The sequence below is a fragment of the Macrotis lagotis genome, chromosome 2, assembly GCF_037893015.1.
Source record: "Macrotis lagotis isolate mMagLag1 chromosome 2, bilby.v1.9.chrom.fasta, whole genome shotgun sequence".
NCBI classification, from domain to species: Eukaryota; Metazoa; Chordata; class Mammalia; order Peramelemorphia; family Peramelidae; genus Macrotis; species Macrotis lagotis.
In genome coordinates, this window is record NC_133659.1 from 81,993,228 (window position 1) to 82,005,997 (window position 12,770).

General features: G+C 36.0%; 1 protein-coding gene and 1 pseudogene across 1 annotated transcript; both read right to left on the reverse strand.

Moving 5' to 3' along the window:
• Nucleotides 1-573: 573 nt before the first annotated feature.
• LOC141511897 (peroxiredoxin-6-like) lies at nucleotides 574-5,470 on the reverse strand (annotated as a pseudogene).
• On the reverse strand, nucleotides 2,814-12,369 carry PTGS2 (prostaglandin-endoperoxide synthase 2). The gene is made up of 10 exons (XM_074222258.1): nucleotides 12,236-12,369; nucleotides 11,658-11,774; nucleotides 11,406-11,549; nucleotides 10,841-10,984; nucleotides 10,181-10,362; nucleotides 9,104-9,187; nucleotides 8,678-8,924; nucleotides 7,518-7,804; nucleotides 6,873-7,020; nucleotides 2,814-6,760 (listed from the first exon to the last, which is right to left on the reverse strand). The coding sequence occupies exons 1-10, from the start codon at nucleotides 12,291-12,293 to the stop codon at nucleotides 6,351-6,353; spliced, it is 1,821 nt and encodes a 606-aa protein (XP_074078359.1). The 5' UTR covers nucleotides 12,294-12,369; the 3' UTR covers nucleotides 2,814-6,350.
• Nucleotides 12,370-12,770: the final 401 nt, after the last annotated feature.

The window sequence follows — 12,770 nt, forward strand, 5'->3', positions numbered from 1 at the left end:
AAGATAAGAATCTCCAGGTTTTTCCTAGCTGTAGTTAGAATATTTGACATGAGAAAAAATTACTATCTGAAAAACCTTAATTATTACAAATTATTGGTCATAAATGTGGGGAGGTGAAGCTCAAAACTAGATGTGTTAAATTGTCTCTTCCATCAAGTTAATAATTAGAAAAAGAGATAATTTAATTATTAGGCCAGTTAAAGAAGTGCTAATCCTGCAATGTTTCTAGGTAGCCACTTTCCCAAATACCATTGATGATAAATATTGCAGCACATCTCATAGCTGAAGTCCCAAACAGTGTCTTTCCAGAGAAAGCCGGTAAAGTGCCACGGGAGCTCAATGATCCTAGTGAAATGTTCATAAAGGTAAAAGGAGAGGAATCACAGTTTACTTTTAGTTCCATTCTCATTTAACAAGACATTCATCAGTAGTGCTGCATTCCTGGAGATGTTTAAATCATTTATTTTAGGAAGACATGATTGGCAGGCTAGTATCCATTCCAGTAGAGATCTTCAGGGGAGCCCCAGTCAGTCCTCAGCATGGTCTTACTAGAGTAATCTATGTCTGTGGGATTTAGCATAGGTATTGCTTGCCTGAAAAGAGCTCTTTGGTGAAATTACCTTTAGGAATAGATGTTTAGCCTTCTCTTCAGAAATAATTGGAATAAACACAGCACTAGCTCCACATTTTCTTTTTTCTTTTTTTTTTAGGATTTTGCAAGGCAAATGAAATGGGGTTAAGTGGCTTGCCCAAGGCCACACAGCTAGGTAATTGTTAAGTGTCTGAGCCAGGATTTGAACCCAGGTACTCCTGACTCCAAGGCCGGTGCTTTATCCACTGCACCACCTAGCCACCCCTCTTTCTTTTTTTTGCAAGGCAGTGGGGTTAAGTGATTTGCCTAAGGTCATACAGCTAAATAACTATTAAGTTTCTGAGGCCAGAACTCAGGTCCTCCTGACTCCAGGGCCAGTGCTCTATCCACTGCACCACTTCGCCGCTCCAGCTGCGCCACCTCCCTTCAGTCAAGAGGAGTAGCATCCTATTTATATACTGTTGATCAAAGGGAATCAACGCTCTGAGGATCTCATCAAGATTCCTGCAAGTAGTAGCTGGGCAGAGGACAGACACCTTCAACTTCTTAATGGGGCCCAAAATAAATATCACATGAGTTGTTATGCCCTGTCCATGCTGATCATCTGAGTCTAATATGCCCAACTGGAAGGCAAGGTCCCATTTGTGATCATCAGTGATGGGGAAAAGCAGCTCTTCTGCGGGCTCATATCTTTGAATGCATTGATACTCTTACTCCAGGCAAGATGGTCTTGATTGGAATCAATAGAAAGGGCAATCATGATAACATTCTACTTGGAAAATTCTAGGGTCAAATTTACACCATGGCCTAGCTCTGTTGTTCACATTGAAGTAAAATATCAAGAATGGAAGAAGAGAATGCTCCATGAGTCTCCAAGGAAGTTAAGGAAATATATGCAATCAAATGTGGTGTCTCCCCATCCAAGTTGGGGGCTTAGTCTCTGAGCACTCTAACTCTGGGTCTTACTGTGGTCCTGAGGAGCAAGAGGAGGATGGGACAGAGAAAGAGAAACTGCAGATAATGTGGGTGCTGATTCTTACATGCCGTGTTAATACTAACAATGAAAAAACTTTGCTAAAGCTAATTAAGCCTACTAGCATGCTTAATAAGAAGAATATCAGTGAGAGCTCATAAGTTGTAGTAGTAGGAATAGTTATATACAGGGATAATACTAAAAACCTGCATAGTTACCCCTCTGGGGAACCAACCTGTTAATAGTACAAATTGGGAATAGTATCAGATGAGGACTAAAATAAGAAAGACTTGCCAAGTCAAGGAATCATAGGTAGACAAAGTAATATCCTCTTGAAGTCAAGTCAAAGAGAAAATGCTTTTAACAATCCATTAGATTCATTCCTTGTAAGGAATTTATGCAAGGACATGTGAATGATTTTCAATTAGCATTGGAAGAAACTTAGTAATCAATAAGACAGATTCATTTGAGTATGAATAAAGGAGAAAAAAATGGAATGGTGGTAACCTTAGCAGTAATAAGGCAATTAGGAAAGGATGCCTATTTGGGAGAAATGAATGGGCTAGAAAAAGGATAAGTTCAGTTTTTTTTTTTTAGGTTTTTGTAAGGCAAATAGGGTTAAGTGGCTTGCCCAAGGCCATACAGCTAGATAATTATTAAATGTCTGAGACCAGATTTGAACCCAGGTACTCCTGACTCCAGGGCCAGTGCTCTATCCATTGCACCACCTAGCCGCCCCTATAAGTTCAGTTTTAATGCATTATTTCAGTTGTCTGTTTTTCTGTCATCTTTCCCTGGCTCCTTCAGAAGATAAGGTGCTCAAGGGGTCTACCTTTAGTTTTGTCTTTTGATTTTAGCTATCAGACGCCAATCAGGATAAATCAAATAAAATTGAATTGATTTAATTATTTGGAAGTTGAGGAGGAGTAAAGCTAAAGATAGCTTACTTCTATGTCAGTATAATATTTAATTCAGAAAAGATTCAATGAGATTCTTTCCAAGTATAAACAAGGATTATAAAACTGATGAAATGAAAATTAAATATGGCCAAGAGTAGCACAACAATTTCTTTTTAATTAATATTTATTTGTTTTCCAACTATACAATAGTAGTTTCTACCCATAATTATCTGTAAGGTTTTGAATTTTACAATCTTTCCTTCACCCTCCCTTCCCTCCCTCATCCCCCTCCCAGAAGGCAGTCTGATAGTCTTTACAATGTTTCCATGCTATATATTGATTGAGATTGAATGTGTTGGGAGAGAAATCATATCCTTGAGGAGAAAATAAAATATTAGAGATAGCAAAATTATGTAGTACATAAGACACTTTATTTACAAAAAAAAAAATTGAAGGTAATAGATTTTAGTCTTTGTTTAAACTCCACAGTTCTTTCTTTGGGTATAGATGGTATCAGTGATCTAAAATTGTCCCTGATTATTGCATTGAGCAAGTCCAATAAGATTATCGCCCCCATGTTGCCATTAGGGTGTACAATGTTCTTCTGGTTCTGCTCATCTTGCTCAACATCACTTTATGCAAATATTTTTCAGGCTTTTCTGAATTCCCATCCCTTTTGTTTCCTAATAGAACAATAGTGTTCCATAATATACATATACCACAATTTGTTCAGCCATTCCCCAATTGATGGACATTCACTTGATTTCCAGTTTTTTGCTACCACAAACAGGGCTGCTATGAATATTTTTGTACAAGTGATGTTTTTACCCTTTTGCATGATCTTTTCAGGGTATAGACCCAGTAGTGGTATTGCTGGATCAAAGGGTAGCAGTACAACTATTTCACCTGCACTCAGGTAACTAGCACTAAAAAGAATGAATTATTTTTTGTGAGTGTAGCATGAGGATTTTTTATGTCAGAAAAAGGTGTTAGCCCTAATTACAATGGGATGCTTTTTCCAATCTGAGTGAAATAAAGTCAGAGATTCAGAAAGGTAATCAAGGTTTATTCATGGAAACACATTGAAAAAAATCTTAAATAATATAAAAATAAAAGACACTTATTTCAGTTTTTCAAATAAGTTAATTTAAATATACATTTTCTTTTTTAGTTCACAGAAACAATGAATACAAATCATCCTCAGTTAAAACTTCAGTCAGCAGGCAGGTATAAAAACCAAAGTTTAACAATCAAGTTTCTTGAAAAAGGCAATTCTACAGGTAATATTACTAGTAGTGCTAAATTTGCCTATTTCTAGTTAAAAAATAACCCCCAAATAAAAGTCTAATCTAAACCCTTATAAAAACCCTGAGTTTTTCCCCCACTCTGTGAAAGTTATTCCCTACTTTCCCAGTTCCCCAAAGACATAAAAAAACACTATTTCAAGCTGTTGCCAGAATTTATGTTTTGAAAAAAATTGCTATATGAATGCACTAAGCATTTGCCAAAAAGGAGGCAAATCTTGCTTTCATGGTAGTTAAATGCTAAACTAAAATTTGTAAATTTGTAGATACCATAATGCTGAGGGCAGAATGGGGTCAGTTATTATTTCTTTCCTTAAGAAAGAAAAAGAAATCTTAGCTACCCTGATAAGGGTGAACCTTATTTACATAATAGATGTTATTTCCTGAAAACATATATGTAAATAGAATAAAATTTTCCAATTATTTACAATATAATTTCAGATGTTTTATTATCAAAAAATAAATTCTGGACCAAAATAGTGTATTAAAATCACATTTAAGAATCTAATTAAAATACATTTAAATAAAATTTTAAAAAATCACACTTTAGAATAATATTTTTTTAAAAATCAATTTTAAAATAATTCACAAATTTTAGCAGAAAATAGTGTCTAACTAAAACGAACATTAAAATTCCATATATAAAATACAGTACTATCTACTAGTGAAATGTGGACAGGAAATAGATCTTTCACTAGAAGAACATCCAGGACTTTGGAAATATATTGAGTTGTTTATTTTGATTGTGTCTTCTTATAAAGGCCTCTTCCTTTAACTTATTGGCCTTTTCCCAGTTATCATTGGTACTGGTGTAAAGATTTGGTAGAAATCCAATCCTGTATCCTTATGCTAGGACTTTTCATTACTTTAAAAATCCCCTACCACCATATGTCCCAGGTGTGATCACCCTCCATCTCCCAAGTTAGGCTGAGAAGTGCTCCTACCTTGAGAACAGTTTCTGACTTTACTAAAATAAAGTCCAAAAGATAAAAACATAAAGAAGAAAAAAAGATGAAAAGAAGGAAAGAATAAATAAGACACTGGTATTGTAAAATGAGATGAGGAAGAAATGAAAAGAAAAAGTTTACTTTAGCAATATGGTAACAGGAAGGGAGGTTACACAAGCCTTCTATCTTGCAAACAGTAGGAACTCAAAATGTTTGTTCAATGAAAAACTGAACAAAGAAGCAGCAAATATGGCAGATGGAAGGACATCAAAAAATGTCCCTGCTGATATGTAATTCAAAAAGATATGGAAGTAAGAAGGTACAATAATTTGTGAATACCAAATATACTCCTGTTAAGGATGTAATATGGACAGCAAAATGATACAAGACAATCTGAGAAATCAGTTTTCACAAAAATAAAAGACTAAGATTCTCAGTTTTCTGTCCAAATCCAGTTTTGTAATTGATCGTGCCTGTGAAAATATCTCTGACTAGTCAGAAGCACACGGCATTGTGTTTTCTATTAAATTAAATTTGAAGAAATAATTTCCCTGTCCTGCAGGTACTTATTCTAAACCAAACTATAATAAAATTTTCCCATATACTACCAGTGAATAATTTTTTTACTGGTAGTAAAATAAAAATAATTAGAATATTTTTAGATTAAAGATACTTATTTTAAGGCAACTTATTCTTCCAGTAACTTCACAGCTCATTCTCTTACTTGCCTTGATTTTGATATTTCCAAAAATCATAGTTTCAAATAGATTTATTCTGATATTTTCATTAATCATTATTAATGGCAGTATAATATAGTAAAAACAATCCCAAATTTCATATGCACCTTCAGATCTTGGAATACCTGAGACTGTACTTTGAGGTACCCATGAGGAAATATAAATTTCCAGGAAATTTCAAAGGTTTCCAATTCAGTTTTCATTTTGACATTATAAAATGGATGCTTTTTGGCATGGCGCAGTAGAAAGCATCCTGATGTTAGAATTCTAGAATCTGAATTCAAACCCTGACTTTACTACTCAGTGTGTGACTGACTTGAAGCAAGCATTTAACCTTCCTGGGCCTCACTTTCTTCCTCTGTAATAAGAGGGAACTTAATCAAATCAGTCCTGAGGACCTTCTCAGCTCTATCGATGATCTTATGATTTTGATGCTTGGTGTTGTTTGAATATTTTTGGTTTGTTACATTTAATAATTCTAAGTGATCCAAATTCTGAATTTGAAAACATGTTTAAAAGAGCACTTTGAGTTTCAAAGAGTAAAGTGCAACATGTATACCATCTTTTAAGAAGGTAGTGTAGTTACTCTCAAAGTTTTTCAATATTATAACAATAATGAAGATCAAATAAATACATTACATTTTTCTTGCTGTAACACAATCTAATTTGTTAAAAGGAACAAAGTGTTTCTCTCAAACTTAAGAAGGAAATACTTGTCTTTAAAATATCATCACATACAAAATTCCCACTTATATGAATTATTTCTCCAATACAGGAGTACCTACTACCTTCTGTTACAGAAGATATCAAGTAACATGGGTAGCTTCATATAAATATTCATAAATAGATAACTTAAAGAAATACTTTACTTAAATAAATAAATATATCCAATAGGCGTTTACAATTCAGCTGAACGTTCTTTTAACAGGACTGTGGGATTGATGTCATCTAGTCCAGAGTTGGATGAGCTGGCATTAATGGTTGCTGTTTTGGTGAGTTGGGAGTCTTGAACGTTGAATGCAGTGAAGGGACATCCCTTTACATTATTGCAGATTAGTGACTGAATTGAGGCTGTATTGATAATTTCAAAACCTTTATAGCCCCCGAAAGTGCTAGGCTTCCAATAGTCAGGGGAACAGATTGGGTTACCCATGAGTCCTTTGAGTGAGAAGGGTGCTCCAATTTCTACCATGGTCTCACCAAAGATGGCACCTGGACGAGGTTTTTCTACTAGAAGAGCAGGATAAAACTCCATAGCATCAATATCACCATAGAGGGCTTCCAGTTCAGCAGCCATTTCTTTCTCTCCTATAATGATGAAAAAGACTGATTCAACACATGGAAAACCTCACAAAGTAGCATTTTCTGGATCTATCTCCATAATTATTATCACTTAAAAGTTTCCTCACTGTCTTTTTACCTGTCAGTTCTTCAAATGAACTAAAAGGCTTGAGCATGAAGCGTTTTCGGTATTCATTTAGAGACTGGTATTTCATTTGTCTGCTCTGGTCAATTGAAGCCATGGCAACTTTCTGTACTGCAAGTGGAACATTCCTGCCCCCAGCAACCTGTTTAAATAGAATAACAATATAAAAGAAAATATTAAGTAAATTACACTACAGCTTTTTTTTTTAAAATATTAATTGTATACAATCCTTGAACAAAAGTTAGGTGTTATTTTCTTTTTTCTCAGAAAATTTCAAGAGGGAGTTTTGCATCAATCTTAAAGGGGCAGCTGAGAATCACTTTAGCTGTTTTACATGTATATAAATGAAATAAATGTTCAAATTAGTATTGTTTGTAATGAGATTGAAGAAAGTTCTTTTTAAAAGTTGAACACTTTGCTAAGATATGCAAATTTGGATAGTCCTGGTTTTCTGTTAATTTTAGTCTTTTTTTTCCAGACTAAACTCTTTTAGAACTTTCCCTCTGATTTTAGGAAAAGCGAAGCAATCACAAGGAAAATATCATTATTTATTGCTATCCCTTGAATAACGAGATGCAAAAATGATTTTGTGAGTGTGTTGGTGTTCTTGAAAATTACAAAAGCGTTGTTGTTCCTTACCCGGCCAGCAATTTGCCTAGAGAATGATTCCACCATGTGGGAAATTCCATGTTCCACTAATACAGAGTTGTTGTAGAGGAACTGCTGATAACTATACTCTTTGTCCTGGATTTGGAAGGTGTCAGGAAGTAGAGGATGCCAGTGGTACAGGGTGTTAAACTCAGCAGCAATTCGATTTTGGTACTGGAAACGCTGGCTGAACAGCAGTTCTGGGTCAAACTTCAGTTTGAAGTGGTAACCACTCAAGTGTTGGACATAATCTTCAATCACAATCTTAATAGTCTCACCTATGTACATAAAACAAAATTAAACCAAAAGGATTAAACTAAAATACTAATAGTCAATGTCTCTTCCTATCTCTCTCAGAAATTGTTAAAGATCCTTAACTTTAGGAAAAAGCTTTCAGATGATTTACTAATTGTTTTTCCCACCTCCTCTAACTGATGCACCTTATCCTATTTTTCTGAGTAAAATAAAATCAACTATTTTATTTAATACAGTGAGAGGCAGTGTGGAAGAAAGGGATAGGGAGTTGGCTTTAGAAGATATGGGTTCAGGGGTGGCTAGGTGGCGTAGTGGATAAAGCACTGGCTTTGGAGTCAGGAGTACCTGGGTTCAAATCCGGTCTCAGACACTTAATAATTACCTAGCTGTGTGGCCTTGGGCAAGCCACTTAACCTCATTTGCCTTGCAAAAAAAAAAAAACACCTTAAAAAAAAGAGGATATGGGTTCAATTGCAACCACAGAAACAAACTGGCAGAATGATCTTTGCCAAATCACTTAACATCTCAGTGTCTTAAGTAACTTTGTATAAGTCTACACAATGAAGAACGGATGCATCGGTTGCATTCATAGAAGAAACTTTATCAATACAAGATGCATTGATAGAAGGCACTTTCTCATTGGAGCCTATCATATATCAGCAAAATCACATGTATGGAGTGGAAAAAATATTTAATGAACAAGAGGAAAGTATTATTATAGGAGAAAACAGCTAGGTGTGTCTATTCGATTTGAATTCATATGGAACATAATATTATTTTGTTTACCTCTTGGTTCTTCAAAATAAGCTAATATAATCAAACTCTTCTTTACAGATTAGGAAGCTGATATCAATCATTACTCATCTTAGATACTATAATACAAAAATATGATTTACCAATCAATATCAGTCTGCTAGTCTGGAACAACTGCTCATCATCCCATTCAGGATGCTCCTGTTTAAGGATGTCACATACTCTGTTATGTTCCCGAAGCCATATTGTAGCATACATCATCAAACCTGGAACCAGACCAAATACTTCCTGCCCAACAGCAAATCTCAGATGCTCAGGAACATGAGGTGGGTAGATCATTTTTACTTGAGTATCTTTTACTGAGGGTGGATATACCTCACCATCAATTACCTAAAGGGGAAAAAATAAAGAGCAAAGGGTTAGGAAGAAAATAAATAGTGAAAACTTAATTTTGTATAATAGGGAAAATTATTGTCTAATGAAAAGTGTCATTTAAAGTTATTAATAACATGTTAGTGCTAATGTAACTCTGTGATTAATATCTGTTTTAATTTCTAACCAAAACTTACCTGATATTTCATTTTTCCATCCTTGAAAAGTCTCAGTTTATGTTGTGTTTCCAAATTCTCTCCATAAATATGATTTAAATCAACCTACAAAAATAATTAGGGGAAAAATTAAACATGCTGCTGCTTAAGGGATTGCTTCTTGCTTATAAAATGTTAATTTTGGGGGTATTATTAATATATTTTTATGACAAAATTCTTATATAGTCATTTAAGCTGCCATCCATTAGAAAATGAGTATTTAAAAAATTCAATGATCATTTTTCTCTTGAGAAATTCATTTTAAATAATATCTTCTATAATATATAAATGAAATTATTTTAGTAGTGAAGGCAGAAATTTAGGTCAAATGTGTTTAATAGTTTTAATTTCTTACAACTTATGAACTTATTATTTCAATTACATAAGATCTTATAAGTAAGTAAAAGAAAAATGCCAATGATTCAAACTTTTAGAATAACTGCACTAATATTGTAGAACAGAACTACTTAATGAAGTCATTTTATATATATATATATATATATCCAAATTTTAAATGTAATAATTATTTTAAAGGATGACAATTAATGTACTGAATGCACCTGAAGGCAAGTTTTGAGAAGGATAGACATTTTAAATTGAAAATACAGTGTATGTCAAGGATAGAAGTAGGAGTCATGGGTAAAAATTGCAAAGTGGCAAATTTAGGATTGATATAAGGAAAAATCCCAAATAAAACTTCCTAACAATCAAAGCTAGCCCCAAATGGAAAAGACCTGCTTTGGTGGGAAATGGGAAGGTTGCATACCCTCACTTGAGGTTTTCAAGTAAAGGCAAAAAAAAAACAATTTGCTGGATAATGTTTATAGGTAGTGGTTGGATTATGTGACCTCTGAAATTTTTTGATTTTGTGATCATGCCCTTGAAGTGTGAAAAACAAAAATTCCACTAAGATGGAATAATAACAGCCACATGCATGAACCTTGTTGCTTACATAAACTTTTTATCTTGTCAAAAACGAGATTCTTTTTTTATCAATATGGAGAGCAATTATGGCGAATTGTCATAATTTGGATTTAACTCTTTGTTCTCTGAACTTACCCCATGTCCTAATGCTCTTGTGAAGGCTGGGCCTCTGTGATGATCTGTCTTAAAGAACTGGTGAGTGAAATGTTGGGCAAAGAATGCAAACATCATATTTGTGCCTTGGGGATCAGGAATAAACTTCCTTCTCAGCAGAAATTTTTCCACAATCTCTTTGGATTCAGGAAGTTGTTTTTTACCTATAAAATGAAGAAACAGTTTATGATTCCATGTTTTTGAGAAAGCAGACCTGGGTTATCAGTTTTCTATGATACCTTTTCTTTTTGGATATTAAAATTTGGGAATATTATAGTATAATTGGAAAACTACATTTATGCTTTAGTCATTTCCATTATCCATGCCATGATTCCAACTAAACAGAATTAAGCAGAATATTCATGAAAGTGGAATTTTCCAAAACTGGTGATTTTTCAGTTATACTAAAACTTAATCTGATGGAAAGGTTTATGCCAAATTATAATTTGTCATTAAGATACATTTTAATAAGAATACCAAATGATGGAGTTGGATGATAGTTTTATACAATGACTAACATCTCTTTGTAGTATTTCAAAGACTAATTTTCTAAAGCAATCAATCTAATATAAATCTAAATCAAATAAAAAAATCTTTAAGTGCTAGACAGCAAATTCATGGAATCTGAGGGCCTTGTCTTACCTTTTACACCCATTGGAGTTGGGCAGTCATCTCCCACTGGGGGAAGAGCTCTAGTGTAGTAAGAGAGGTTAGAAAAGGCTTCCCAACTTTTGTAACCATAATGAACATTATATGTTGGTGGGCTCTCAATCAGATGTGATCTTGCTGAAATTTAAAGAGAAAACATGTCTCAGGCAAAGCAATTTTTTTGGTATTTCTTTGTTTTAACTACAGAAGCAGCAGTATTAATCTGATTTTAACTCCTGTGACACAGAGTTATTTTTAAAAAGCTAAGATCTGTGACAATTTTAGACTATTTCTGAATGACTACTTCTAACAGTAAAGGGGATTGAATTATAGGATGTTAAAATACATCTTTTAAGTTAGGATCTGAAATAAAAGAAGTGATATTTTTATAAAGCAGATGAGAATAAATCCATTTACTGTTCATCTGGCTTATTGACTGATGCTCCTGTCACTTTTTGTTTTTAAAATCACAAAGCATATTTTTGGAAACCTTATTTAATAATCTATAATACTTCTTTTGGCCTTGTCTGGACCCTTAAAGAAAAGCTAGCTTACTTACATGTCAACACGTATCTCATCACTGAGTCCCGCAGAAAAGGGATGTTGTTGACTATATTCCACACTCCCTTGAAATGAGTGAGGATGTAGTGAACTGTGTCTGGAGTGGGTTTCAGCATCAATTTTAGCCTTGTCAGAAATTCAGCTGTGATTGTGGGAGAAATTAAAAAAAAAAGAGAGAGACAATTGAATATTTTAGGTTGCTGACTCTTTGAATGATTTCAGAGTTATGAAATTAAGGAGGAAAACTTACGAGTTGTACAATTTTCTCCATAGAATCCCGTCCTGGTACAGTCACATTGGTATTGATCGGTTCCCACGGTCATACATATGCCTCGGTTCTGACATGGGTTTGAGCAGCAAGGATTTGCTGAAATGAAAGGAGGCTGAATAAGTGAACAGCACCTTGTTTTGTTTTAATAGCACATGAGAGACCAGTGTCACAACTGCAAGCACACCGAGGGGAAACTGACATTGGTGACATTGGTGACACTTATGGTCAGTTATCTTTGATTAGATATGGCTAACCATCCTCTCCGGAGGGGGAAAAACCCATCCCTAAAGTCTTACTTATCATTTTCTTCCCCCAGATCCACTTACATCAACATCCTAACGGGACTCAAAGAAACTGGGTGGGTAGATGTCGGAAGCCTTTAAAAAGATAGAGGACCCGCTCCTAATGATGGGACTTAGCCAAACAGCTGGCAGATCTCCTTAAAGGCTCCGTTTATGGAGGATGCTCTGCAGCCCACAAGGCGGAGGACTGAAGGCGCAGGGCAGCGGGAGTGGCAGCGGCCGAGCGGGCACGCCGGGAGCGCCCCGGGGACTCACCTGCGTGGCTGAGGGACAGAGCCACGGCCGTGACCAAGAAGTAGGCGAGCCTTTGCATCCTCGAGGCGGAGAGCGGAGCGGCGGCGGGCAGGGAAAGTCCTCTGGCTGCGATGCCAGTCCCTCTGGCCCGGGCTCTCGCTTTTCAGAAGTAGCTGAATGCGGAGCGGCCACTCAGTTTTAAGGCTCTCGGGCTCCCCACGTGATGAGATGACTCGGCTTCCGCTGGTTGCGAAAGCGCCCTTGTTCGTAGTTGTCTCGTAGGTAGGTGGGTGGGCGCTGAGGGTGGGGGGGATGCTGTTCACCCACTCATCCCCTAAACCACCATACTCGCAGCCTATCCGCAGCGCTCTCCCCCTCTCCCTCTCCACCCCGCGCCCCCCATCTCCGCGGACGGAGAGGCCACCCCCCTCCTCCTTCCCCAAATGACCTTTCTCTTTGTCTCCCAGAGGCAAACTTTGGTCCCGGCCCCTGGGTACCGGGAAGAGCCACGCACAGCCTGCGGCGGGTGGCCGTGGAGCTGGAGGGACCTAGGGCC